This window comes from Culex quinquefasciatus, chromosome 1 (assembly GCF_015732765.1).
Source record: "Culex quinquefasciatus strain JHB chromosome 1, VPISU_Cqui_1.0_pri_paternal, whole genome shotgun sequence".
NCBI lineage: Eukaryota > Metazoa > Arthropoda > Insecta > Diptera > Culicidae > Culex > Culex quinquefasciatus.
Window position 1 is genome coordinate 116806773 of NC_051861.1, and position 26972 is coordinate 116833744.

A 26972-nucleotide genomic window follows, 5' to 3' on the forward strand; every position below is an offset into this window, starting at 1 on the left:
AAAGAAGGAAAATAAACAACAAAACGTTGGCCGACCCGGCAAAGCCGCAAATCAATCGAGCAGAAGCGAATAGGGTGATTCGTCATTTTTTCGTTATTTTCTACGAAAATCTAAAGTTTGTAGATAATACTTACTACCTTACTGTACATTATTGTTTACCAGATAAAGATAAAAAAATGGTAACATAGAGAAAATGGAAATGGATTGAGTTTTTTGATAATCTATTTTTATTTTTTTTGAACTTTTTGATTTTCCGTAAAACAAATCATTATTGTCCTCCTTCCCAATTATTGCCTGCCCCTTCCACCTTAAGTTCAAGTTCTCAAAAACACTCGATTTTAAAATTCTCACGTGAACCGTAATCTTCCAACAGTTTAGGCTAGTCCAAATTTTATTTCAATTTTTCCGCATCTTTTTAAAATTATAAAAAAAAATAGATGACAACAAATTTTTACTCAACTTTCAATTTTTCTTCTGTAAAATTTATCAAATCGATTTGAAACTATTTAACTGTTGCTGTTGTTGTTGAAAAACATTTATTTGTGCATTTTTGATCAACTAATGCTTTTTATTTTTTTACAAATTTTGAATTTTAAGTCGACAGATCGTAAAATAAAAAAAGTAAAAAGTAGAAAGTAGGAAAATGGTAATTTTTTAATTCGAGCAAAAACAATAAATCAAGAAAATTAAATGATTAAAAAAGAAAATAAAAGAACGCAATCTAACAGTAGAATCAAAACTATTAGAATAACTCAAAACACTTAAATAATCATTTATTTTTTTAACTGCGATTTTGTTTCAAATCCGAAAAATGCCCAGTTTTTACAAAATTATTTAAACAACTTTCTTGAAAGAATGTTCTGAAAATCTGGCAACCCTGTCTAAAACTAACACCACTTAGATGAAATTTAAAGAGTCTCAAAAGCAGAATTTTTAGAATTTGGAAAATAATTACTTCCGGAACCATGAGTTTTTCTATTAACGGAAAAATATTTCACAATAATGAAATCATAAAAAAGTTAGATATTAAATAATTTTTTTTTTGAGTTTATGTCCCTCGACTTAGATGAAATTTAAAGAATTTTAAAAGGCAGAATTTTTAGAATTTGGAAGACAATTACTGCCGGAACCATGTGTTTTTCTTTCAACGGAAAAATATTTCACAATAATGAAATCATAAAAAAAAGTTAGACAGTAATCTTTATTTTTTTGTCGTAAGGCTGTTGCAAATATTTTTTGAAGTTTATAAAGTTTATGGGGGGTTGGCAATAAATAAAAAATATAAAAATTGTAATTAAAAGCCATGTTAAAACATTTGAATGAAAAAAAAGTGTTTTAAAATGCATTTTACACCTGTCCACATGTTTTGCAATCTTTAGTTTTCAAAATACCAAAGTATCGGCGAATTTTTTTTTTGTCGAAAAAAAAACTTAAATATTCTAAATATGATTTTAAACGCAGGAAAATGCATTTCAAATTATTTTCAGTTTATTAGACTTCTTTTTCCATTATTTTTTTTCTTTTTTAAATTAAATTTTTTGTCTTTTAGATAATTTTATTTTGATTTTTTTTATATATTTTAAAATCGGCAAAACCAATCCACGTAATTGTTCTTTTTTTTTTTGAATAGTCATCATCAATACCTGCAACTTTGCCGAAGACGTTAAACTGATCAGAAAATTCTTTCAAAAGTTACAGATTTTCGAATACAGTCCAGACTCGATTATCTGAAGGCCTTGTCAAAATTTCACTTCGAATAATCGAAACACGAAAAAAATTTTTTCGTTGTATTATTTTCGATTGTTGCGCTTAAGTATGACCCATAAATTACTCTAAAGTGATTAAGAATTTTGAATCCAAGATGGCGGCGAAAATGGCGGTGGTGAAATATTGAAAAAATACTTTGTTTTAAATTTATAGACAATTAACCATTCAAATTTGTATAAGCAAGAAAAAAAAATATGAAAAAAAATTATGTTCATGATTTGTTTATCCAAAGTCCCATACAAATCTTCGGATAATCGAGGCTTCGGATAATCGAGTCTGGATGATTTTGAAAATCTGGCAACCCTGTCTAACACTGTGACCACTTAGATGAAATTTATATACAGTCCAGGCTCGATTATCCGAAGACCTCGGAAAAATTTCACTTCGAATAATCGAATCTTCGGATAATCGAATCACGGAAAAAAATGAAGTGTAAAATGGCTCGGGGCTTTTTTAATTACCAGTAATTCCAAGGTATTTTTTTTTCTCTTCTATTTTTTGGCTTGTCATTCTAAGAAATTTTTGGAAGATATTAAATTTTATCAAGCTACAACGTCCCTCAAAAATCAGTTTTTTTAACGTAGAAATTCAGGGTTAATTCAAAGAGCAATGTGATGTTTAGACCGAAAAACCAAAATATGTACAAAATTAATTACAGTGGACTCTCTCTGTGTCGATATTAATGGGACCGTCGAGAGCGGGAGGTATCAAATTATAGAACGAAAAAAAAATCAAAGTATGCTTTCGAAGAGACTGCAAAAATTATTGACGGATGGAGCAATATTGATATAGAGAAGATCGACAGCCAGAGAGTCGACTTTGTTAGCAAAAAGAGTCAGCCACTTTAAGGTAGAAACAATGCAATTTTGAAACTTAAGTATCTCTAAAAAGCTTGAGCCAATTTCTATGCACCAGGATGCATTTAAAAGTGGTAAAAAAAACCTAGTTTGAGTTTGCGAGAATAATCTAAACATGTTTTTGTAAATTTAGATGAAAATTAGATAATAAGTTTGATGATCTGGCAACACTGTAACGAGGATGGCCACAAAAAATCTATAGATTTGATCACATTTCATTGTATTTGTAAAGTTTTCAGTTGTTTGGATATTACCTCTTTTGCCTTTCTTACTAAAGAAAGGTATAGGTTTTACTTTAAGCCAGGACGTCATTTCCATCTTCGTAAATATGTCGATTCAGCGTGAATTTTAATCGGAAAAATCGTCAAAAAATCACACTACATCGATTTTCGACGCTCTATCGATTCACCTTGACAGAACTCGTCTATCTCGAATCCTCGAATTTTGAGAAAATAAATTCCGTGGAGGTCGAGTGATGTTCGTATGTGGTAAAATTTTGCAAAATTTTGTGTCGCGCCGTTCTCAGCTCCCATAAATCCGATTTCGATTTTTCTGAGTGCAGATGAAAGCTAGTGTGCTGAACCTGGGCGAGTTGCCACGTAAATTTCAAAATATCCATCTGTTTTCGGATGCGGCCAGACTTTTCAACAAAATACACAGTTTTCAAATGAAAATATGGTCAATTTTTTCATTTTCATATTTTTATTTATCTCAAAATTGCATTTTTCGAGCTCTACAACCTCCCAAATTTTCATCCAGATCCATAATCTGGTTCTGGAGTTAGAGCCATTTGATTAACCTACCAAAAGAAAAAAAAATCCCTAAAAAAAGGTAAAAGCCCACCTGGTGACCTTCACCAACGTTTTTCATTTCTGACTTTATTCAAAATTTCTTGCTACATTCATAGTACAGACCATGAGTGAGCATCTGAAACAAATTCGACATCGATCGGCAATCCCGATCAAGTTTTAGAACGATTTACTTTTTGCCTTTCTTACTAAAGAAAGGTATAGGTTTTACTTTAAGCCAGGACGTCATTTCCATCTTCGTAAATATGTCGATTCAGCGTGAATTTTAATCGGAAAAATCGTCAAAAAAATCACACTGCATCGCTTCGTCGCCAAGTCGACAAGTTGTCAAGTTGAGCTTCGAATGCTGGCGCGAGAATGCTGGCGCATATATTTTGGCTCGACTTATACTCATTTTGTTGTAGCTTGTCTACCGATGTTTCCTTCAATATGTAAGATATCGTAGCTTTTCGGTTTCTTTTGCCCTGTCCGTTTTTGCATATCTGTCCAATGTTTATTCAAAAACTTTTGTGACATAGGACATTCATCCGGCTACAATCAATTTGTTTTCCGTGCGCTCTTAAAAACGCCTAAATGTAGACTTCATTTGTCGTAAGTTTATCTAACAGAGTTCATTGGATTCCAATAGGAGCTTTCCAAGCTTTCATCGTTTATATCGTTTTCAAAGTTTTCAATGCTGGCGACGCCAATGGCTTTCTACCTAAGGTTCTCGCTATTGAGTGTGTAGTGGTGCGGTTGTTGAAAATAGCTATCTCTGACTCTGTCACTTTCTTAGAAGCTTCTTAGGCTAGCTTCCCTGCGGCACACGCGTTTCACCGAAGCTAAAAAACCAAAACCGCGGTGTGCATTGTCAATGGCGCATGGGAAGCTTGCTATGATCGCGTTTGGCATAAACGCTTGTTTGATTACAAACGTACAAGCATATTGTACGATTGAATATTTTCTTTTGGTGAAAATTGCGTTTTTATTTCTTTTGGAAATCATATCATTTATAATACTTTGCTTTCATCATAAGACTTTCTTTTGTGCTGACGTTATAAATAAACAAAGTCGATGTTATGAATTGAAAAAAGTTCTACCATTGTTATATTCTTTAGTAAGAAAGGCTCTGTCTCACCCCAGGTGGGATTAAATCGGGTTTTTTTTTTGAGTAATGATGAAAATTTCACCATTTCCAGATGTAAAATGACGCTATTTTTTGACACAAAATCTGTCACCATTCCCAGATTAGCATTATTTTTTGACTGTGTAAACCACTATTTTTCAATTTCAAAAACGGCCAACATCGTCAACAATCCACCCTATATTTGTTATGAATTTATGATCCACCTGACTGCACCTTTTAAGTGACGTCGCCAACGTGCTCGATGATCCAAAGAGGAAGAAGGTGAGATTGAACCTTTTGACGAAAAATACGACTTCCACCTTGGCTTCTAAGAAGCCAAGTCGCTACCATTAATCCCGCTAGTCACTTTATGATGGGTTTTAACTCCGGGAAATTGGCACGCCATCTTCCCTCCAGGGGACCCCAAAAACGCAAGATAAAGGTTCAATTACTTCAGCGGCAGCTAAAGTTGAAGCTTCTAATTATGGTCCAAAGATGGCGCGCGAAAGAACCAGAAAACCGTTAACCTTCTGGTCAAATTTCACGCGGAAGATCTGCACGCTACAATTTAGGTTTAATCTACTGCTTTTTTTGGAAAGGGAAATGGGAGGAGCTTTCCTGCTGATTACACCTGATGGGGAAGCCGAGATGCACTTGTTGTGTTCATGTTTTAGCCGAGAGGAAGTGAACGCAGAACTTTTGCGACTAATCAACGCTTCAAAAAGCTGCGCACTTTCTTCAAATTAAACCCCCTTCTCTGCTTCGGGGGCAAACCATCAATCAACGTAGACGTTCAGGAAGAGTCGGAGTTAGCTACGACTAGTGGAAGATACGTTTTAAGTTAACCCTCTGCCATCCACTTGTTTTTTTTTTTTTTTTTTGACGAAGTTAAAAAATGAAGTTGAATTCAAAATTACAAATAATTCTGTTTTTATATGTCAGTTGAGGGTTAACCCAATCTAAAGCTGCGAGCGATTAGTCAAAACCTGCGTTGATGAGGAACAGTCGATTTTGACTGAACACCATGCAACGGAGTGGTGAATCTCCAGGTCTAGTCGACGAGCGTTTTAGACATTCGCCGATGAAACGTACCAACACTACAGGCTATATTGGCCAAAGTCGTTGAACTTGTTTCGATTGGCGTGTGATAGTAAGTGATAGGGAAATTTTTAAAACAGCGAAAGGTTGATTAGCTCAGCTGAGTCGAGCAATGGTTATGATTTGAAAGGGTAAAAATGTGAAAAAATTAGATTACATGAAACATGAAATTTAGATTAGAAGATTAGAAAACATTTAGGCCGATGCAAATATTTAAAAAAGTTTTTGTCCCTCGGCCCTGGCCGAGGTCAAGGGGGGGGCAAAAAAATAAAAAAAAATAAAAATTTAAATAACAAGCCATAGTCTTCACATTTAAATGAAAAAAGTGTTTTAAAATGCATTTTACACTAGTTCAGTTGTTTTGCAATCATTAGTTTTCAAAAAATCTAAGATCTGACAAAAACAAAAATTGTATCGAAAAAAAGATTTTACATCGAAAATTTTCAAAAGATCTTAAGATTTTTTAATAAACCCAAACATGCTAAAAATTATTTTAAACGCAGGAGAATGTATTTTAGTTTGATTTCAGCTGGTTGCACTTGAATTTTCATTGAAATTTTGAAGTTTATTGTAAAAATATTTTTTTTGCCCCCTGATTTTTCGGGCCAATTTTGAAGGGGGGGGTGACAAAAACTTTAAAAAATATTTGTACCAGCCTTATAAGCTAAATAAAATAATAAAATTTAAAAAAAAAACAACAGTCAAATTATATTTGAGCAATTCTCTACGAAATCGGACTTTTTTTTAATTTTTATTTTTTTATTTTTTAATCCGGCTTAAACTTTTATGGTGCCTTCGGTATGTCCAAAGAAGTTTTTTTGCACCATTAATTTGTCCATAAAATTTTCCATACAAAATTGACAGCTGTCCATATAAAAATGATGTATGAAAATTCAAAAATCTGTATCTCTTGAAGGAATTTTTTGATCGATTTGGTGTCTTCGGCAAAGTTGTAGGTATGGGTACGGACTACACTGGAAAAAAATGATACAGGGTAAAAAAAAATTTGGTGATTTTTAATTTTACTTTTCTGATATGTTTGAGGGGACATCAAATGCTAAATTTTAAGAAATTTCCAAAACGGGCAAAAAATCTTTGACCGAGTTATGAATTTTTAAATCAATACCGATTTTTTTCAAAAAATCGAAATATTGGTCGCAAAACATTTTCAACTTCATTTTTCGATTTAAAATCAAATCAAAAAGTACTATAGTGAAATTTTGATAAAGTGCACCGTTTTTAAATTACACCCATTTTTAAAAATAGTCACAGTTATTCATTTTTTTTTTTTGAGTAAGTTGTCAACTTTTGAAAAAAAAATGTGAGAGCTGAAAAAAATTCTTAGTATTTTGCTTTTTTCAAATTGGTTGATACAACCTTTGCACAGTGGGAAAAAAGGGCCCAAAAAATTACCGCAACATGATTTCACGCAAACCATCGATTGCTATACACCAAAAGCTTCGTTTTTGCACCAGGAACAATAATCCGATGAAAAATCGCACTGCACGGACCGGTGGCCGGATTACAGGCCACCGGAAGATCCGGATTTTTGAAAAAGTGTCAGATTTATCCAATTGTGAACTGATTAGCTTTCTTCTACCATGAATAGGCATGCAAAACAATCCTAGAATAATATTAAATACCATAGAACCCATCGGAACCGGTTCCACCGATCTCCGGTGGCCACATCCGGAACCGCATTAGGAAACAGCGTAAACCAGTCATGCGACGTATCAAACTTCTTGATTTTGGATGGAGAGTATCCTTAAAATGTATTTTTGCCTCTGGTGACCGGTTCCCAGGTTCTCCGGTGGCCACATCCGAAGATCATATTTGGCAAATTCCTGAAACCACTCTTGCGACATATCAAACTTCATGTTTTTAAGAGAGGAGTGTATAACTCATGTCCCCATCCAAAATCAAGAAGTTTGATACGTCGCATGACTAGTTTACGCTGTTTCCTAATGCGGTTCCGGATGAGGCCCGGAGATCGGTGGAACCGGTTCCGATGGGTCCTATGGTATTTAATATTATTCTAGGATTGTTTTGCATGACTATTCATGGTAGAAGAAAGCTTATCAGTTCACAATTGGATAAATCTGACACTTTTTCTTGACTTTTTCCAAAAATCCGGATCTTCCGGTGGCCTGTACTCCGGCCACCGGTCCGTGCAGTGCGATTTTTCATCGGATTATTGTTCCTGGTGCAAAAACCAAGCTTTTGGTGTATAGCAATCGATGGTTTGCGCGAAATCATGTTGCGGTAATTTTTTGGGCCCTTTTTTCCCACTGTGCTTTGGTTGCTGAGATATTATTGCCATGCAAAGATTAAAAAACAGGCAAATTGATGTTTGCTAAGTCTCACCAAAACAACCCTCAAATTTCTAACAATATCTCAGCTAAACTAATGGTCCGATTTTCAATGTTAAAAAATTAAACATTCGTGAAATTTTCCAATCTTTTCGAAAACAATATTTTATTTTTTTTAATCGAGACTAATATTTCAAAAGGGCCAAACATTCAATATTACGCCATTTTGAAATGATAGTCTTGATTTGAAAAAAAATAAATTATTGTTTTCGAAAAAATCGGAAAATTTCACGAATGTTTCATAGATCAAGAAGTGGGCAAACATGGGCACTAATTTTATAAAATGAATAACTGCGACTATTTTCAAAAAAAGTGACCAAAAAATGCCTATAACAGTGTACTTTATCAAAATTTCACTTCAATACTTTTTGATTGCAAATTCGATTTTACATCAAAAAATGAAGGTGAAAATTTTTTGCGACCAATATTTCGATTTTTTTGTATAAAATAGTATTGATTCAAAAATACATAACCCGGTTCTGGAAATTTCAGGAAAGTAATGTCCCCTAAAATTTATCGGAAAAAAATAAAAATAGTGTTTTTTTTTGCCAATCAAGTTTGAGTGATAAAAAGTGAAATTAAAAATCACCAAAAAAAATTTACCCTGTATCATTTTTTTCAGTGTAGTCCTTATCAATATCTACAATTTTGGCGAAAACACCAAATCGATCAAAAAATTCCTTCAAAAGATACAGATTTTTGAATTTTCATGCATCATTTTTGTATGGCCAGCTGCTAAATTTGTATGGAAAATTATATGGACAAACTAATGATGCAAAATGGCTTGTTTGGGCATACCGAAGGCACCAAAAAAGTTTCAGCCGGATTAAAAAAATACCAAAAAAAATCGAATGACCGAAATCTCAGAGAATTGCTCATTTAAAAGATGAAGCTTCTTCTAAGCAAAGTTCGGAATGTCCAAACATCTCCAGATTGCCCAAACAACTCCAAAAACACTCGAAAAATCAACTTTCAAGCGCCTGCAAGAGAACCGCGCCGAAATCGAGAGCACTTTTTCGCTCAACTACTTTTAAGGCCAACCAACTGACTCTGACTGACTCTGCTGACTCAACTCTGGTTCTAAATTGCCCCAATCATTGGGTTGAGCTCACCTCACCTGCCAATTATTCGCATCGGATTGGCCCATTGGCGCGAGGCTCGTGGTGGTGAGCTTTAATTTCTCGAAAGATCGTGGCTCGTAATGGGCCCGGTAAAGAGAGAGAAAGAAGTTGCGATTTCGACTTCCCCCCAAGCGCGGAAAGAAACTGTTCTTCGTGATATATTTTATTGCCTCGAACGACGTGTTGAAAGCAGGAATCAGGGGAAAAACGTGCCCTTAAAACTGGAGCAAACGGGAAACGCACGTGGTTCGTGGTAGATCGATGTGCCTTGGCAGTGTTGCCAGCATTGAGGAGTTCTCGCAATTTTTGTGCGTGAATTATCTTTCAGTTGATAGTACTACGATTTCGTTATCTTTTCAAATGATTTGATGTTCAGGTGTGGTCTGATTGAAATTCATCATAATCAACAACAAATTAAAACGTCAATTCTCATCAAGTCCAATAGACTGTCCAAAATATGTCCCCAAAACACAACAAGAGATTGATTACTTCGGAAGCAGCAACTTCCCCCCCTCAAGTTCGTCCATAAATAGTATGTTTCTGTGGAGTGTTATCTCGCTTCTGACCAAGAAATGTTTCATAGATAACAAACTTATCACTTATCACAGTATCACTGAACAAAATTCCGGTTTTTTGTTGAACGCCGCCGTCAGTGCAGATATTTATATTTTCGTCACACCAGACTTTTTCGCCTACCCAATTAATCACAGTCTCTAATTTGGACTCTCAGATATGAAATCGGCGATAAGGCGAAATCTACTTTGACTATTTCAGCAAAACAAAACAAAAAAGCCGTGAAAAAAAAGTGAAAAACTTGCGCACTAATCCATTAACGAAAAAAGCCAGAGCACGCGAAATCATTTTTACTTTTTCCCCAGTTACAAATTTAAAAAGAAAAACATAACCTAGATTTCCACTCACACTCGAACGCACGTGTCGTCTGAGGCGTGAACGCGTGGGTTTGAACAAAGTGCGCAAGTTTTCGGGGGTTTTTGGCAACACCACCAGACATTTTTGGGTCAGATCGAGAAAGGTTGCAATCGGTCAGGGGTCTGCTTAATTGAAACTGTATTAAAACTCGTTTGCAAGCTTTTGTTTTAGCAACAATATGCGTGAAGTTTGGCACATCATTATTTGAAAGCTTTTTAGACTGGTCACTGTTGTAAGGCGATGAATTCAGTTACTTCTCAATTATAATTCAATTATAATAATTTTGAAGTTTTAGCAAGTCCATCTAAATTCATCCGGACTCAAAAAGTACAAAGCTGAGTAATACTTTAGAATGGTGCAAAATCTGGAATTCGACAACATTGAAATATTTCCAAAATCGTAAAAAAAACGATTTTGGGTACAATGTTGTCAGTTTTGAAATCATTTACAACGAAATCGAAAAAAATGCAGACGATTTTGAAAAAAAAACAGTGTTGTCGAATTCAACAACACAGGGTTTCCAGATTTGCTTACAAGATTTCTATCCGTGTGCAAAATTAAAAATTGGAAACGAAAACGACTTGTACATTTTTGTTATAAAGTGAACCGTTTTCAAGTTCAGGTATTTTGCGGTAATTTTTTTTCGAAAAGTGTTTTTTTTTTTCAAATATTTTTCAAAGTTTATGTCCCTGGTCATAGTCGACGAGGGGGTAGGGGGCAAATAAAATTTAAATTACTTTCCATGGTTTCAACATTTCAATGAAAAAAGTGTTGTAAAATGCATTTTACATCAGTAAAGTTATTCTACAATCATTAGAATTCAATAAATTTAGGAGTTGAATTTTCATAAAACTTCAAAATATGTTTTCACTGTTTCAATCATGCAGAAAGTGATTATAAATGCAGAAAAAAGGATTTTTAACTGTTTTCAGTTGATTGCAGTCTAAGTTTATTAAAATTTTGATGTTTTTTTTGATAAAAGAAAAGTTTTAACCCCTGATTTTTCGAGCCAATATTAAGGGGGGACATTAACTTTTAAAAATATTTGCAACGACCTTTGAAAACCTGATGAAGAAAAAGCACACCTGCAAGTCGTATTTTTGAAAAGCCGAAAGTTTCAAAAAAAAATCTTTTTTTTTCATTTCGATGACTGGACTGCTGATTGCTGTGCCTTTAAAAGTTTAAATTGTGTGAAAAATTATTTTTTCTCAGTGTCATCTAATTAGCCTTAATTTTTAAACCCGCAATATCTCGGAAAATATAAGTTCGATGTTCAATGTCTCTAAGCATTTTTAAACAATTAAAATAATAATGGTTTCATTCTAGAGTAAAAAAAGTGACAAACACGCAAAATAAAATTAAAAAATAGTTGTAAAAAAATGAATAGACAAAAGGTAATGATAGGATGTGGTAGCAGTAGTCACATACTATAAGAAACAAAGATAAACTAAACAAGATTAAAATGCAAATATAAAAACTAAAAATGAAACAAGAAAAACATAGAACAAGAGAAGACAAGTTTTTCGCAGAACAAAAGATGCTCAAAATGACCTCCTAAACACGGGAAAAATAAAAATTTTCGAAAAAAAAATTGAACAGTAGAGGTTTAAAAATTTAACGTTTGTAACTTGTTTGACTCTTTTCAATAAAAATAATTTTGAAATTATTGAATCAAGAGTAACCTTTTCAAAGAGCCCAAAAACTTATTTTGAAACCATTCAAATTAAACATTTTTTTAATGGGAAAGAGCACAAAATTCCACAGTTCACAAATATGTCTTGCAGGGGTGCTTTTTGTACATGAAATATTTTTAAATTGCAATAAAATTTCCAAAAAAAAATTTTCTGAAAATTGTAAAGTAATTTTCAACATAAAAATTCATTTAGCAGCTTAAACATATTTTTTTTTAATTTTGTAAGCCGATATTTCCGATTTTTTCAAAAAAAAACGCCGTTTTTATCAAAAATGTATATCCTCGGTACAAACAAGATCTTTCACCATCCTAAACACTAACATAAAAGATGCCATTTAACACATTAAAAAAAAAATTGATAATTAAAAATTACGAATTTTTGCAATTTAACTTTTTGTGACAGAAATGTTTTTTTTTTCGTTTACATATTTTTTTCAGAAAAGTCTGAGAAGATACCTAGTTATTTTTTAATATTCTTTTTCGACATAGAGAATGCACAGGCACAACAGAATTTCTCAGCTGTTCAAAGATATTTTTTTATTAAAATGTTTTAAAGTTCTGAAATTGGAAGATTTGGCAGCCCTGTTATTAAATATCGCTACTTAACAGTGCACATCAATCAGAGCATTTTACCCCAAAATTTTTGTTACACACATTTTAATATCTTCAAAACTACGGGAAATATCGATATAGTTTTTGATTCGTCGCCTAAAGTTCTGTCTACCAAATTAATGGAATAAGAAGATAATAACTTTGTCGATTGCTGTGCAGTGCACTCTTAACAAAAATATTACTAGATTTTGTCAAATCCACAAACGTTTTAAATTTTAACAAAAATTACAATAGAATTCTCCTAAGTATGCGTCATTGGTTAGGTATTTGTTAGATCTTTTATGTAAATTCTGGCATGAAATTTTTTTTTCTTTTTTTTTTGTTTCTGGGGGTGTATTAAACATTGAAAAACTGAGCGTTTTTATTGTAAATTTAAATATACCAATTAATAGCAAGATTTTTTCCATCAATAGGATATCTGGCAACCCAGTCTTGAGAAATCACTTCCTCAGACGGACAACAAATGGCTAAAAAAAGTTCGAAAAAAAACATTGTATCTTAAATTCTGTTTTTTTCCTAATCACTGACAATAACGCACCAAGTTTCATCAAATTGGCACCATTTTTCCAGCAAAGTTATAATGAACCGTAACCATAACAACAGCAAATTGAGCTCGCTGGAACGCCTCACCACACAAAGACCCTAATGACCCTAAACAGTGCAGGAAAACGCACCACATTTCTGGGTTACTCGATTTCAATTTCAAACAATCGCCACAAAGAGAAAAGAAGAAGAGGAAAACCTGTGTGCAAAATTAGATTTCCTCTATCGACGAGACCCTATCTTCTGGTGCCGGGCAAGGTGGGGGCCACAACAAATAATCAATCCATCAAAATTACAACGGAAAAGCCTCCCCTTCTGCTCTGCTAAATTGCTTCCAATCGATCGAAACGGATAGCAATCGAACTGAAATTAGCAGCAGCAGCAGTAGCTGGGTCTAATCATAACGATCCGCTGCGGCGGCGGCGGAACTTTACCCTTAATTCGATCCGGCCACGTGGAGTCGATCGACCAGGTGAAGAAGGTACACTTTGTTGCTAAAAGTTTGCTTGGAATTGTAGGAATTGAAGCAAAGTTCTTCGCTTTGCATGCAATCTTTCATGCAAGTTTTGTATCTTGTGTGAAGTTGCGATAGTTAGGACGTATCACCCTCATAAAAGCGGCCAGGCCTACTACGCTCCGTTAACCGCAGAGAGGATTCTGTGAACGGAATACAGTTCACACAATCTACAGGGGAGGAAGAATGCGTGGACATACCGTATCAAACGCCGAATTAAACACTTTGTAACAGTTTCATGTTGTATAATAAATAATTTTATTTTAGACCACAATGTGTGGAAATCTGCCACTCTCTTAACAAGTTGCCCAAAATCAGCGCTCTCTCAAATCAACATCAATCAAACTTCAAAACAGACAAATTTCCACCCAACCACCTCCCACATCACTTACCCCTCCCAAGAAAAAAAAAAGCTCATTTCTCAAAAAGTTCCACCAAGTCACGGCCGGCCGGGGCCAATTTCGGCAGCAGTCGGTTTGTGGATTGCTAAATTCCGTCGAAATCGGACGAAAAGCGCGTAGCCGAAAAGTTGACCCACATGACGATACCCCTTCGAAATCGTTGTTTTTATTTTTTCGGGTGGAAAAGCTCCATGGGTGGTTGCGCACTGATCTCGCGTTTGAAGAGCGAGGGGGAAAAACGTCGAGAAATAAACAGTTTTTTTTTCTCGACTTTGGCTGATAAACAGACTTGAGGTGGATTTGAGCCGCGCCGGCAGCAGCAGTTTGGTCGGTATTAACAACAAATATGATGGGCGATGAACGACGAAAATCGATCGGTTTTGGAAGGGTTTTTTTTTCTCTCGGTGGATGGATTGGATTAACGGCAATTTGAGGCTGGAATTGGATGTGTCGAAAAAAATTGATAAATGGAAAGTTGCACCGGAAGGTTAGGGGATTGGTTTGATATCAAAACCAATTTTACTAAGCAAAAAAATTGATTAAAAGTTTCAATCATAACTTTTTTTACAATTTTTATTATTTTATGATTTTATTATCTCCTATCATTTTTTGCATTTTAATCTATAATTTTAGTGATTTATTATTTGTTTTTTGTATGTTGTTGTTTTTTCCTGTTGATTTACTACTTTCAATAATATTATTTGATAATGTTTTTTTTTTTGTTTTTTTTTAATATCTAAAAAAAACTCAAAATTCAAATTGATTGCTGATTGCTCTATATTTCTCCATGCTTCGAAGGATGCTTCTGTCAATTCAAACAGCACACATCGATTGTTTCGTTCTTTAACACTCTACACTGCCCATGTTCGCATTAATATCCCATATGCAAAAACAGCAAGCTGAGAAAAATGCAAGGTAGGCTACGAGTTAAGTTTACGTGGATTTCTTCTAGACGGGCTACAATTTCGCCAATAAACAATTTTACAACCAGTTATTTATTGATCTTAAAAAAAAACATCAGAAAGAAAAATTCTTAAAAATTTTGAAAATTTTAGTGCTACAAAATTTGACTTGTTTTATGTGAGTCATTCAATGTTTCAAAAAATAACATTCGTTATGGGTAAAATTTGGCTGTCTTTTTTAACTAACCTTTCCTATATTTTATGTGTAATTTCTGTAATGTCCCAGACTATGCCTCTACGCATTTTTTACAATTTAAATTATAATAGTATAATTATACAGTAGAAAATGTTAAAAACAAGCAAAAAAGTGACTATAGAAACATTTAAAAAAAACAAACACAAATATAAAAGAAACACATAAATGCAAATTAAATTACAAAAAAAAATAACAAGAAATACAGAAAACAAGAGAAATAAAGTTAAGGTTTTTAAAAACAAAAACAAATGGTTTCTTACAGATAACATATAAAAATGCATTTTTTTTATTAAAAGGTAACTTAATTTAAGCTTCATTATTTTTATTTTAGAGCAATATTTGTATACAAAAAACCCTAAACACAGAATCATTGTGTTTAAAAAAACAGTTTCAGATTATTGAAAAATTTATGAATTACATTTTAAGCTTGACTGAAGAATGAAAACTTGTTTTCAGAATAATCAAAATTTTATACACCTTAAAAATGTTAAGATTTGACGAATTGTTAAGTTGTTGCAGCGAAACAAACTTTTGCAAACTTTATATATGGCCAAAGAATTTCTATTTTTAGCAATAAACAACAATAAAATATAAACAATATGAAACAATAAAAAAATCGACACAAAACTCTAAAAAAAGTTGGCCGATCCAGGTTTTTCCAAGGTTTGTTGACTAAGAGTAAAGATTGACTAAATTTTGTTTTTGAAAAGGTCCTATAAACATATGAAACACAAAAGCTTATAGGAACTTTAAAAAAACAATGAAATTACAAATTTAATTGGATAATTTAAAGAATTCAAAAACAGTCCAGACTCGATTATCCGAAGGTTCACATGGGACTTCGGATAATCGAATCACGAAAAAAAAAATGTTTTTCGTATTTTTTTATTTTCTTACTTTTTATATCAAATTCTAATGTTTTGTTTAAATATTTCATCACCGCCATCTTGGATTTAAAAATTCTAAATCAATTCAGAGTAAATTAGGGGTCAAACTGAAGCTCAATAATCAAAAATATTACAACAACAAAAAAAATCGTGATTAGATTATCCGAAGTTTCGATTATCCGAAGTGAAATTTTTCCAAGGCTTTCGGATAATAGAGCCTGGACTGTATCGTTGTCTTTCTAAGAGCTAAGATGCGAGTGAATCATTTTAGCAGAATCATGTTTTTTTTTAAACAAGGGATCTTAAAAAATATATGAATTTAAGGGTGCACAGCAATCCTGCAACAATCCGATTGTAAAAATAGGCAAATTTTGTTGTAAATCGTTTAGTAGACAGTACTTTAGAGGATGAATAACAAAATATATCGATAGTTGCCTTAGTTTCGAAATTACTAAAAATATCTGTAACAAATATCTTGGTGTAAAAGCTTTGGTTGATGTGCACCGTTAAACAATTTTACAATGCACTATTTAAAAAAAAATAGTCAAAATTGAGGTTTTGCAGCGCGCCTGTGATTCAAATGTAGGTGGCGCCAAAATGAGGTTACTTGCCAAAAATCGTATTCCTTTCTGCTGGATTGAAGAACAAAATCGTTTATTTCTCATGATTCCCTGCATCAATCTTAATGAAACTGGTTGCAAAAGACGAGAAAAATTTTTTACTTTAAAATAATGAACATCATTTTTTGGGCGCGCAAAAATTTGTGACCTTTTTCTTTAAAAAACATGTTTTGGAACTCGAAAAAATGAGTTTCCCCGTATATATCAATGAAATAAACAGTTATATAGTTGTTAACAGATGTGTTAACGTATATTCAACAATTTTTATTGATTTTTGACAGATTTTCTTGCCAAATAGTCCAAATTACTATCTTTTCCTAAATTTACAGTTTTCTCATAGAAAAATCGAACAAATATTGGAAAAATGTACACCAAATTGTTGAAAATATTTTTTCTCATCTGAATCCGGCATAAGTTTTATAAAAATGTTGATTATGAAGGAAAAAACACATTTTTTCTAAAAATCATAGGTTTACGCTATTTGTTCATAGGTGGCGACATGTGTCTTTTAGCTTTGCTGCAAATTCTCTATAGAGACAGCTAGCGAAATCCACGACTGTAACAACTCTGAATGACATCCTATTTTTTATAAATTGGAACTCAGTGGAAGGTTCAAATTCATAATTTTTCTTAAAAAAAAATTAGTGTGGATTTGCTCATTTGACTAGTCTGAAGAGAAAAAGGACATCTGACAGCTGTCAATAGCGTAAAACCACGTGTTCGACCATAGGCCCCCAAAACCAAAGCTAAAAACTCGATTAGCCACCTACATTCGAGTAGGAGAACTTTGGTGCAAGGTTACGTTTACGGTTTTGCGCGATAAGTGTAAAGGGGAGTGAAAACTATTCTAAGATTTTTTAATAGAAAATTGATCTTTTGGAATAAAATAAAGTTAACAGGAGGTAAGAAATAAAAAATTCTATCGACTGACTTTTTGATTTTTTTGCTAAGTTGCCTTTTTCATTGAAAATTCTGAGATCCGGATTGAAAACGCGAGAATGAGGTTAGATTGCTAATTTTGAAAATCAATCCAATTATCATTTTTCAAGCAGATCTTTGCTTTTATGGTAGAAGTGACTTTAAAAAATATTTGTCCACTTGAATAATCTACGTTCTCAATTCATTAGTTTGATTAAAACATTCCCTTATTTTGAATCAGATAATGAACAGATTAAATCGAACATCACAAAAATATTTTCGTTTATATCAATTAAGCTATTTATTTCTTACCTGAAAATGGTATAATTTGCTATTAATGTCGATTTTATGATGAAATAAAATAATTTCAAATTTCAAACCAACTTACTCGCTGTAGGTTATAATGAAAACATCACCCAAAGTTTGAGCGCCCTCTAGTGGGGGGTAATTTTGACGTTTGATTGCCTATCTTCGAACAAAGGGGCTGAAGTGTAAACATCAGTTTGACAGCTGGTGCAGCGGATTCGAGTGGTAGAAATGACAGTTCTCCAATAAGGAATAGGGGAAATCTACCCATTTTAATCCTAATAAGCGGTCGTGTTTGAATGATGCTGGATAATCTAGAGTCTCCCTTGAATTTTACTAAAACCAAGTACACCAACGAGTAGAGCAAGTTTTTGTGAACATTTCTGTTTATTTTCACTTTCACTAAAAGTTATTCTATTTCTTTACCAAGCATTTAACAAAAAAAAATTCCCAAGGGTATTCTAATCGAGGCGAATGCATTGGGCCACGCCCATTTTTCTAATATCGGCTTAGTTCTTTTTTCTTCCAACACTCTGTCGAGTGTTGCCATTTGCGCTGACAGTTCAAACAAACACTCACGAAAAGTGGCATTTATAGGGAAAGTTTCCTGGCATCGCTGGCTGTGCTGCTGGTGGTGTTGACGGCCAGCCTTTGTTCTTTTTTGACTTCGTCTCTCGCTCGGTTTTCTTCAGCCTTCGATTGGAATGCAAAGTGAAAATTGAAACGTCAAACGACTTGGCGCGTTTGTTTTTTTGATGGCGCTTGCTAATTTATTACATTTTTCGGGATTATTCTTCAAGTGAGTGCCTTACTAATGATCAAAAGAACATGTTGCCGGTAGTTGGAAGCAATTTCATATCTTAAGCGCCGTGAAAAAGTAAGCGAAAGTGAAAAGTTAATTTTGGCGATATTCATTAAGCGTTTGAGGGATTCTCGTGTGTGTCACTGTGTGTGCCAACAAAATGATGAGAAGTGGTCTCGCAAAATACAAATTATGATCAAAAGTGCATTAAATGTGATCTTTTTGGCCAGTAAGTGGCATACATTTGAGTGCTTACTCGAGGCGGTGCTGTTGCTGGTAAGTTTATAGCCCAAATAGTATTTTTGGAGCTTTAATCGAGCATCAAACTCTCCATATGACGAAGATAGGTGTTTGATTGGAAAGGGTAGATTTCCCCTACATTGTAGAAATAAGCAAAAACTGCTCGAATGGAAGTGCTCCATTGTCGATTCGGCTCTGTAGAAATACAGAGAAACCTCTTTTTACGCTGAGCTGTTACGTTTTGTAAATTTGGCGATTTCTCTGAAACAACGCAAAAGTTTTGCAATCTTCTGAAGCATTTTATGAGTCTTGTTCAGATCTACAAATCGCATTTGAAGCTAACAACATTTTTTTTTGTTTTTGTTTCAAAGAAATCGTTGAACATTTGCAATTCTTGTTTTGTTAGTTTTGGCGAAGTGTGTAAGCTAACAATAACTTTTTACCGCTTAAATCGATATCGGTGTCGGTTTGTTTGTAAACAAGGTTGTCAGGTTACCAGATTTTTCATTTTTCACTCAGAATAAAGATTTATTATTATCTGGGCTAATTCCGAACATCTTTATGTACGAGTTTAATTGAAAATCGAAAAAAAAAACAAATTTTTATTTTCAAGATAATATAAATTCAATCTGTTTGAAGCCAAAGACTAATAAAACCATCAGAATTGCAGAAGTTTCTAAATAAATTCATATCCCCCAAGTTTTTTTTTTTTTTTTTGTTCCATGGCCAGATTTTTGCTAATTTAGCCTGGCAACCATGTTTGTAAACCCATTTTTTGATCAAAATGCTAAAAGCTGATTTCAAAAATTATCTCGACTGTACTCCATGATCTACGCGTCCTACACAATTAATAAATTCGGTTACTTTTAGAGAAGAATAACAAATTTGCCAGGGTTGCCAGATTCGTTGATCGACGGTCAAATAAATAAAGAAGCTCTTCTTTTTATGCGAAAACGTTACGCTTTGTTTTGCAAGCATTTGAAGGCGATTTTTTAACACTGGTATGACAAAAAAATCACACATTTTTTCATTACTGACAGGTCTTTGTGAAACTCGCCTGTTATCAATCAAATCCCGCCCGTGTGTATATCAAATCCGGCTCCCGATAGATAACGTCACCCCGATTAACGTCAACCGACTTCCGCGTAATCACCCACCCCAAAAATTTGCACCTACCTTCAAATTCGCCTGCTGCATCTGCAGAAAGGTCGCAATCCCGTTGCGCACCCGGTTCTTCACCCCACGCACCGTCCCCTTGTTGCTCCGGATCGTCGACGTCCCACTGGTCAAATCCCGAAACCCTGCGAAGCTCTCGTCGTCATCCACCACGGACGAGGCTCCGCCGCAGCTCGGACTGCCGAACCCGTTGACGGCGGCTCCGCCGACATTACGTTCCTGCAGATTCGAGTGTTCATTGATGTGAAACTTGTAAAACTTGTCATTTTCGAAACTGAGCGATTTGTTGTTGTTGTTTGCGGCTGTCAAATTGGTGGCAGCGTTGCCATCGGCAACGCTGTTTAGACTGTTGATCTTTTCCATGAGGATGGATCGGGTTGTGGTGGTGATGTCTTCGCGGGGCGGGGTCACTTCACTCGCGGCGATTTGGGCGGCGGCGCGGCCGGACGCGGAACGTTCGCGGATGTCCTTGAGGAGGGAGTCGGGCAGGATGGAGACTATTTTCTGTTTTTTGGCCGCGGCGAGGGTGGAGGACATTGGGGGTGGGGTTGGCGGAAGGGGGGAGCCTTCCGCATCGCGACGGTCACTCGAGGGGGTTTGGGAGAGGGGACGGGACTGGGGGAGTGGTTCTGGGGTTGATGGGTTTGGAGATAGGGTTAGTGAGGTTACGTTGCCGCAGAGTTGGGTGAAATTGAGGGAGTCGCAGCTGAGACTGGACTCGGACTCGTCACTGTCGCTGGTGCTGGTGTAGCTGCTACTGCCGGCCCGCTGGTGACGCTGATATCCGAGCGGCTTATCAGCTGGGACGACGGCGGACGGCGGCACCGGGCTTGGCGAGCTTATCATCATAAGGGAAGCCGCCGCTGCAGGTTGCGGCGATTTTGACATCTTTTTGGGGAGCGGAGGTGGGGTAACCTCGATGTCACTGCACGTGCCCGAGTCCAGCGTGTCACTTGGGGAGCACTGACCGGAGGACATCATGTAGTACAGGTACGTTCCGCCACCGCCGTTGACGTCCGAGGTCGGCGTTGACGAGGGGCTCGCCTGCTTCTGAACCATCTCGACCGAGGGCGTAGGACTGAGCGACGGCGTCTCGCGCGGATCTTCGGGCGGTCCAAACGACACTATCGAAACCTTGGCCTTGCACTGGTTCTGAACACCCCCGACGTTGACGTTCTGATTGACACTAATCACTGCCGTCCCGGGCGTAACGCTATGTAACGCACTGCTAATCTTCTCCAGCTCTCCCTCCTCCTTCTGAACGATCTGGATGCGTACGACGTGCGACTCCTGGTCGGTGAACACCGGTGACGATGGTTTCTCCTGGACGGTCTCCAGCGAACTGCAGCTACCAGCGCCGACAGCAAGGGCAACGGCACCAACTCCAGATGATCTGGATGCGTCTACCACGACCAACGAGTCTGCTTGCTGGTCTTGGTGTGAGCCCACCTCAACCGACGACTCTCTTTCTTCTTTCTCCACCAAAACCACTTTTTCCGAGACCGAACCCGTCGTAGAGCGCAACAACTCAACGGCTGGGGGGAGACTGTGATGGGTACCGCTACCCGCATCGACCTCCTCCACGTGCTGCTGCTTCTGCAGCGCGGCCAGACTCGAGTCCAAGCTCGCGTAAACCGTTGTTTCGGCGCTTATCTGTATGGAGGTTAGCCTGTGCGGCAGTGTTTGTGCCATCATCGAGGCCGTTGAATCCATTTCTCTTTCGGTGTTTTCTTTCGCAAACCTCGCGGATCAACAAGACGCGTTTCAAAACAAAAGCCCGCCAAACTTGGCAACACGCTTATTTAGGTATTTATTGAGCATGCAACGCCTAGTGTGACATCGCGTCGCGATGTTGTGTTGCACGTTGCGCAGCAACGTTGTTGCCAACTGTCAGTGGCTTGATGATGCTACAACGGGTTGCTACGACCGACGCTAATTTATGCTGATTCGATTTTCTTTTTCTCGCTTGTCGAAATCGCCGCACACTTGACTTTAAATCGTTTCGTTTCTTCTTGGTTGGTTGGCTGCACTGCACAGCTGTCAGCACCTCCCCTGTTACATTCACTTTGTTTAGAAGTTTAGACGACGACTTCGTCGTCGTCGCGAAAAGATCTTGATGACTTCTCCCTGAATTGTCTAGCTCAAAAGATTGAATACACACTTGAGGGAGGGTTTCACTTTCTATCTCGCCACTTCACCAAGTCCACACACACGTTGCTGGCGTTGTTGTTTTGCTGATTATGCTTGCTGAAGGTGCGCGATCGAGCGCCGTCGGACTTTTTCAAAGCTGGAAACACTTTTGTTTTGTTGATGATTTTTTTTTAGCTGTTTCGTTGTTGCTGCAGTAAGGGTTTTCTGCGATTTCTTACTTCCGTATTTGGCTGAGCGCTGTTGGTTTTTGTTGATTAGTTTGGTTTGAGTCACTAGCCGTTTGTAGTTGCCTATTTGTTTGCGGAAAGATTTGCGTCAGATTGGCTTGGATTCTTGTGTTTTATTGTGGTTTATGCTCAAATTGGTAACATTTTTTGAATATAATTTTGAACGATTGATTAAAATGCTTTTAATTATTAATTTATAAATGTATTTCTGTCTCTTTCATTCCTTTAAGACTTTCTTTGAATGTTTAAAAAAATTGAGCTCAAATAACGAAATAAAATATAATTCCGAAAATATTAATGTTATCCTTAAAAAAAACATTTCGATACTTTTAAAAACAGCCAAATTCTAAAATCAATTATACAAACATGAAAAAAAAAATCTTCTACATTCAGGCACGACTGCAAAAAAAAATATATTCGCTCAATATAAGGGAAAAGCTAGTATTTTTAATTTGTTCGATTAAGTCTAAAAATACCAAAGTTTAATCAGACAAGAAGATTTTGGTGAATTTTTTCAAGCTAGACATTTTTAAATACTCACAATACTTTAACCCTCTACAACCTAATCCCGCCTCTAGACGAGATTCTATTTGAAAATTCGCCAAAAACAATTTTTCAACAAATTTTTGATCAGCATTTGAAAGCAAAAAAAAATAAATTTCTATTATGTAAAAATAAGTATGCATTAATTTTTGAAGTGTCCCAGACTATGCCTCTACCATTTTTTTTTTTAGTTTAAATGATAATGGTGCCATTCTATAGCAAAAATGTGAAAATCAAGCAAAAATGGAAAAAGTTACTGTAGAAACATGAAAAAAATGATAGGCAAAAAGAAACGATAGGAGGTGGTAGAATAGGCCAAATACTACCAAAAACAAACATAAACTAAACAAGATAAATGCAAATTAAAATACTAAAAATGAAACAAGAAAAACATAAAAAAGACAAGTAAAGTTTTTCGTAGAACAAAAGTTGCTCAAAATGACCTCCTGAACACGGGAAACATAAAAATTTGGGCAGTAGAGAGTTAAAATTTATCATTACGGTGAGTTGTATAATGATTTTTTTTAATAAATCATTTTATTTTAGATTTGGAGCAGTTTCAAATAAAAATGAGATATCGGTTATACCAATTAAATGATTTTCAAAAATGCTATTTAGAGTTTTTCAATGTATATTGATGAGAAAGTTACAACAGACCCCAGGGCCGTAGCCAGGATTTTTGTTCGGGGGGGGCTTGGGTGTAAAAAATCAAAGAGTATAGAAATCAGCAAAAAAATTATAACATCACTTAGTTAAAGGTATAATTATAATGTAACGTATGCAAAAAAGTTTTCAATCATCTTCATCTTAAGTTTTAAATGTCTTTATTGAAGAAACTCCTTCGTCAAAAATTTATCTTATTTCATACAGCATGTTTGTTTGTTTGTTTGTGGAGTAGAAAAGAAAGTGTTTTTTTTACATTTTCTTGAATTGTTTAATTGCAATCGATTTTTGTAATAAACTGTCGCTTAATGTAAAATTAACTTGAATCAAATTTTTGACAGGAAATAAATAAATCCTGAAAAAATATCTATTTTTCTAACCACAAGTTATTATGTTTTTTTTGTATGTTTTACGCTTTGTTTTAATTTTGTTTTTTAACTAAATCTGAGAGTAAAAGCCACTAATAAACCGGTAAATTTGAATTATAAAATTTTAAACCGTCTGTGTGATCATTGTGATGGCTTATCCGAACTATAGTTGTATAAATATGAATATGAACTTATAAAATTTCTAGCACAACATAAAACTCCTAACGGACAATTATTTATTTTCTTAAAATTGTAAACCTAAAAAAATTTTTATTTTAATTGTTCTAAGATGTTGAAGCGATTTCATTTTTTTCGAAGCTCCTGCAACCTCTCAAAAATAAATAATTTGAATAAAATACAAAAATTGACAATCGTTGAAATTCCGGCTTCTGAAGTGTCTCCGTGGTAATTGGAAGACCCTATATTGGGTATTTTTTAAGAAATAGATTTGAAGAAATAGATTTGAAGAAAAAAATGTTGTTAATAATGCATATTTAACCATTTTTAAATTAAGCTAACAAATATCATAGTTTGATTGTATCATAGCTCGATTGTATCAAACATCAAAACGATTAATGTTTAACTTTAATATTACGGTTAAACGCCATTATCAAATTCATTACTTTAGAAAATTGTTCCAGAATTTAAGCATTAATAAAATTTTAAAAATTGACAGCAAAAATATTAATCAGATCCTTATTTCTAAAGGTTTTTATTTTAATAAAATTTCAATCCAAATAATGTATCATTGCAGTGCTTCTTATCTTCGAAATTATAAAATTAAATTTTTCGATCGAATAAGCGGTTAAATTTCAATCAAAAGTGCTTATAGACGTTATTATAAATATCTATAGTCAAAATATGTATAAATCTATGAATTCGAAGAAACCATTTTTTTTTTAAATTATCTACAAAAAAATAAATCCACAGTAAGCTTAAAAGTGCCTATTTCATTAAAACCCAAAAATTAACATTATCCAATTCATTGAAAATAGTTTACAAACTATTTAACAATTATTTTCAATGAAAATGTGTATTTAAAGACAAGTTTTTGCCAGATTTTTTGAGTCAATCTTAAAGAGCGGAAACAGCAACTTCAAGCAAAATATTTGTATTGCTCTTATCGTTTTTGCCTTCCTCACCTTACTGAGGAAAGGCTATAAAATCACTCGAAAAATGAACTTCTTAATTTGACCTCGTAGACCCACCTTCACGTATACCTATCGACTCAGAATCAAATTCTGAGCAAATGTCTGTGTGTGTGTGTGTGTGTGTGTAGGGATGTGGGTCTGGGCACCAAAAAATATGCACTCGATTATCTCAGCACTGGCTTAACCGATTTGGACCGTTTTGGTCTCATTCGATTCGTCTTGGGGTCCCATAAGTCCCTATTGAAAATTATGAAGTTTAGTAAAGTACTTCAAAAGTTATGCTAAAAAACGATTTTGGCGTATGTCCGGAAGATTGTAAAAAGGGTGGTTTTTGTAAGAAACCCTGTCATGTTATACATTTTCAGAAAGGTATTAAAAAGACCTTTCCAATGTGCCCAAAACATTGAAGATCTGATAACCCTATCAAAAGTTATTAGCACTTAAGTGTTATTTATACACTTTTTGGAGGCCGGATCTCAGATATTTCAATGAAAATGATGTCCAGGTTCATCAAGCGACCCATCGTTAGTTAGATAATCGAAAGACCTTTCAAATGAGCCTAAAACATCAAGGATCGTGCAATCCTATCAAAAGTTATTGGCACTTAAGTGTTATTTATACACTTTTTGGAGGCCGGATCTCAGCTATTTCAGTAAAAATGATGTCCGGGTCCATCATGCGACCCATCGTTAGTTAGATAATCGAAAGACCTTTCAAATGAGCCTAATACATCAAGGATCTGACAACCCTATTAAAAGTTATTGGCACTTAAGTGTTATTTATACACTTTTTAGAGGTTTGATTTTAGATATTGTGATAAAAATATTGTCTGAATCTTCCATGCGAACTATCGTTGGATAGGTTTTTTTTATCAGACCTTGCCGATGAGCCAGAAATATTGATGGTCTGCGAACCATATCAAAAGAAATGAGTAATAAAGTTGATTTGTTAAACATGTTAAGGGGGAATGTTGCTATTTTTACTGAATGTATTGACTTTATGAATATGAGGAAGGCACCAACCACCTAAAGGTGGATTAAGTATCGTTTTAACCATGTAATTACTAAAAAGCATTAGAGATTGGTCTATTAGTTCCTGAGACACATCTTCTCGAAATTTAAAATACACTTGTACGATAAAAATATAAATGCGAACACGATTAACAAATTGAAATCTTCAATTAAGTTATTTCTTCATTTTGAAATAACTGTCAGAAGTTGACTCAGAACTATAATAAATTTTAAAACAAGTGTTGATAACCAATATGATTTTACAAGATAAAGAGGAAAAATAATGGATTTTTGACTAAATTGTATGTAAATTTGCTTTGGTGTTTATAGAAAAGAGAGTCTTCTATAAAGCAAAAGAATAAAAAACACAAATGAAATCCTTTTTTGGATTTCTGGGATTTAACTAATAAAAATCATGTTGAATAATATAGGATTGTAAATCGATGATTATTCAAGCAATATCTTGACCCTGATAACGAATTCCTGCACATTTTATGGCTTGGAAAATTAATATTTACAAAACCTTTCCAAACTTAAAGTAAAGAAAACTTTATGTAAGAATTATTAAATCAATTAGATTTTTCCTGTTAATCTAATCCAAGTCTGCATTTTGTCAATAGAACCATATTTTACATTCAAACGAAAATATAAAAAAATGCCCTGTAATACGGAGACTCTTAAAACTCCATACAAAAAATGCTCAAGAAACGGTCAAGTATATGGTTACGAAAAAGAAATTCTTTAACGTACGCAGCTGTAAAGGAACAGAAACAAATAGCGGCGTTTGATCTGCAATATGTGTTGGTGAAAAAATCAAAGCTATTGATTTGTTTTTTACTGCGACTGAAAATAACGTTTGAAAAAATGTATTCGCTCAAAAATAATACTGCGGAATTGCATCATGAAGCCGACTGTCAAAACGCTGGGTCTTAC

The 26972-nt window shown here is 34.7% G+C and overlaps 1 protein-coding gene across 1 annotated transcript in view; it reads right to left on the reverse strand.

Annotated features, from left to right (window-relative positions):
* LOC6052863 (glutaredoxin domain-containing cysteine-rich protein CG31559) overlaps window positions 1-26972 on the reverse strand; it is a 133849-nt gene that overhangs the window by 96818 nt on the left and 10059 nt on the right. Inside the window, exon 2 of the mRNA XM_038248214.1 lies at window positions 19927-22367. Within this exon, the coding sequence (XP_038104142.1) occupies window positions 19927-21639 (1713 nt within the window). The 5' untranslated portion in view covers window positions 21640-22367. The remainder of the gene's footprint in view (window positions 1-19926; window positions 22368-26972) is intronic.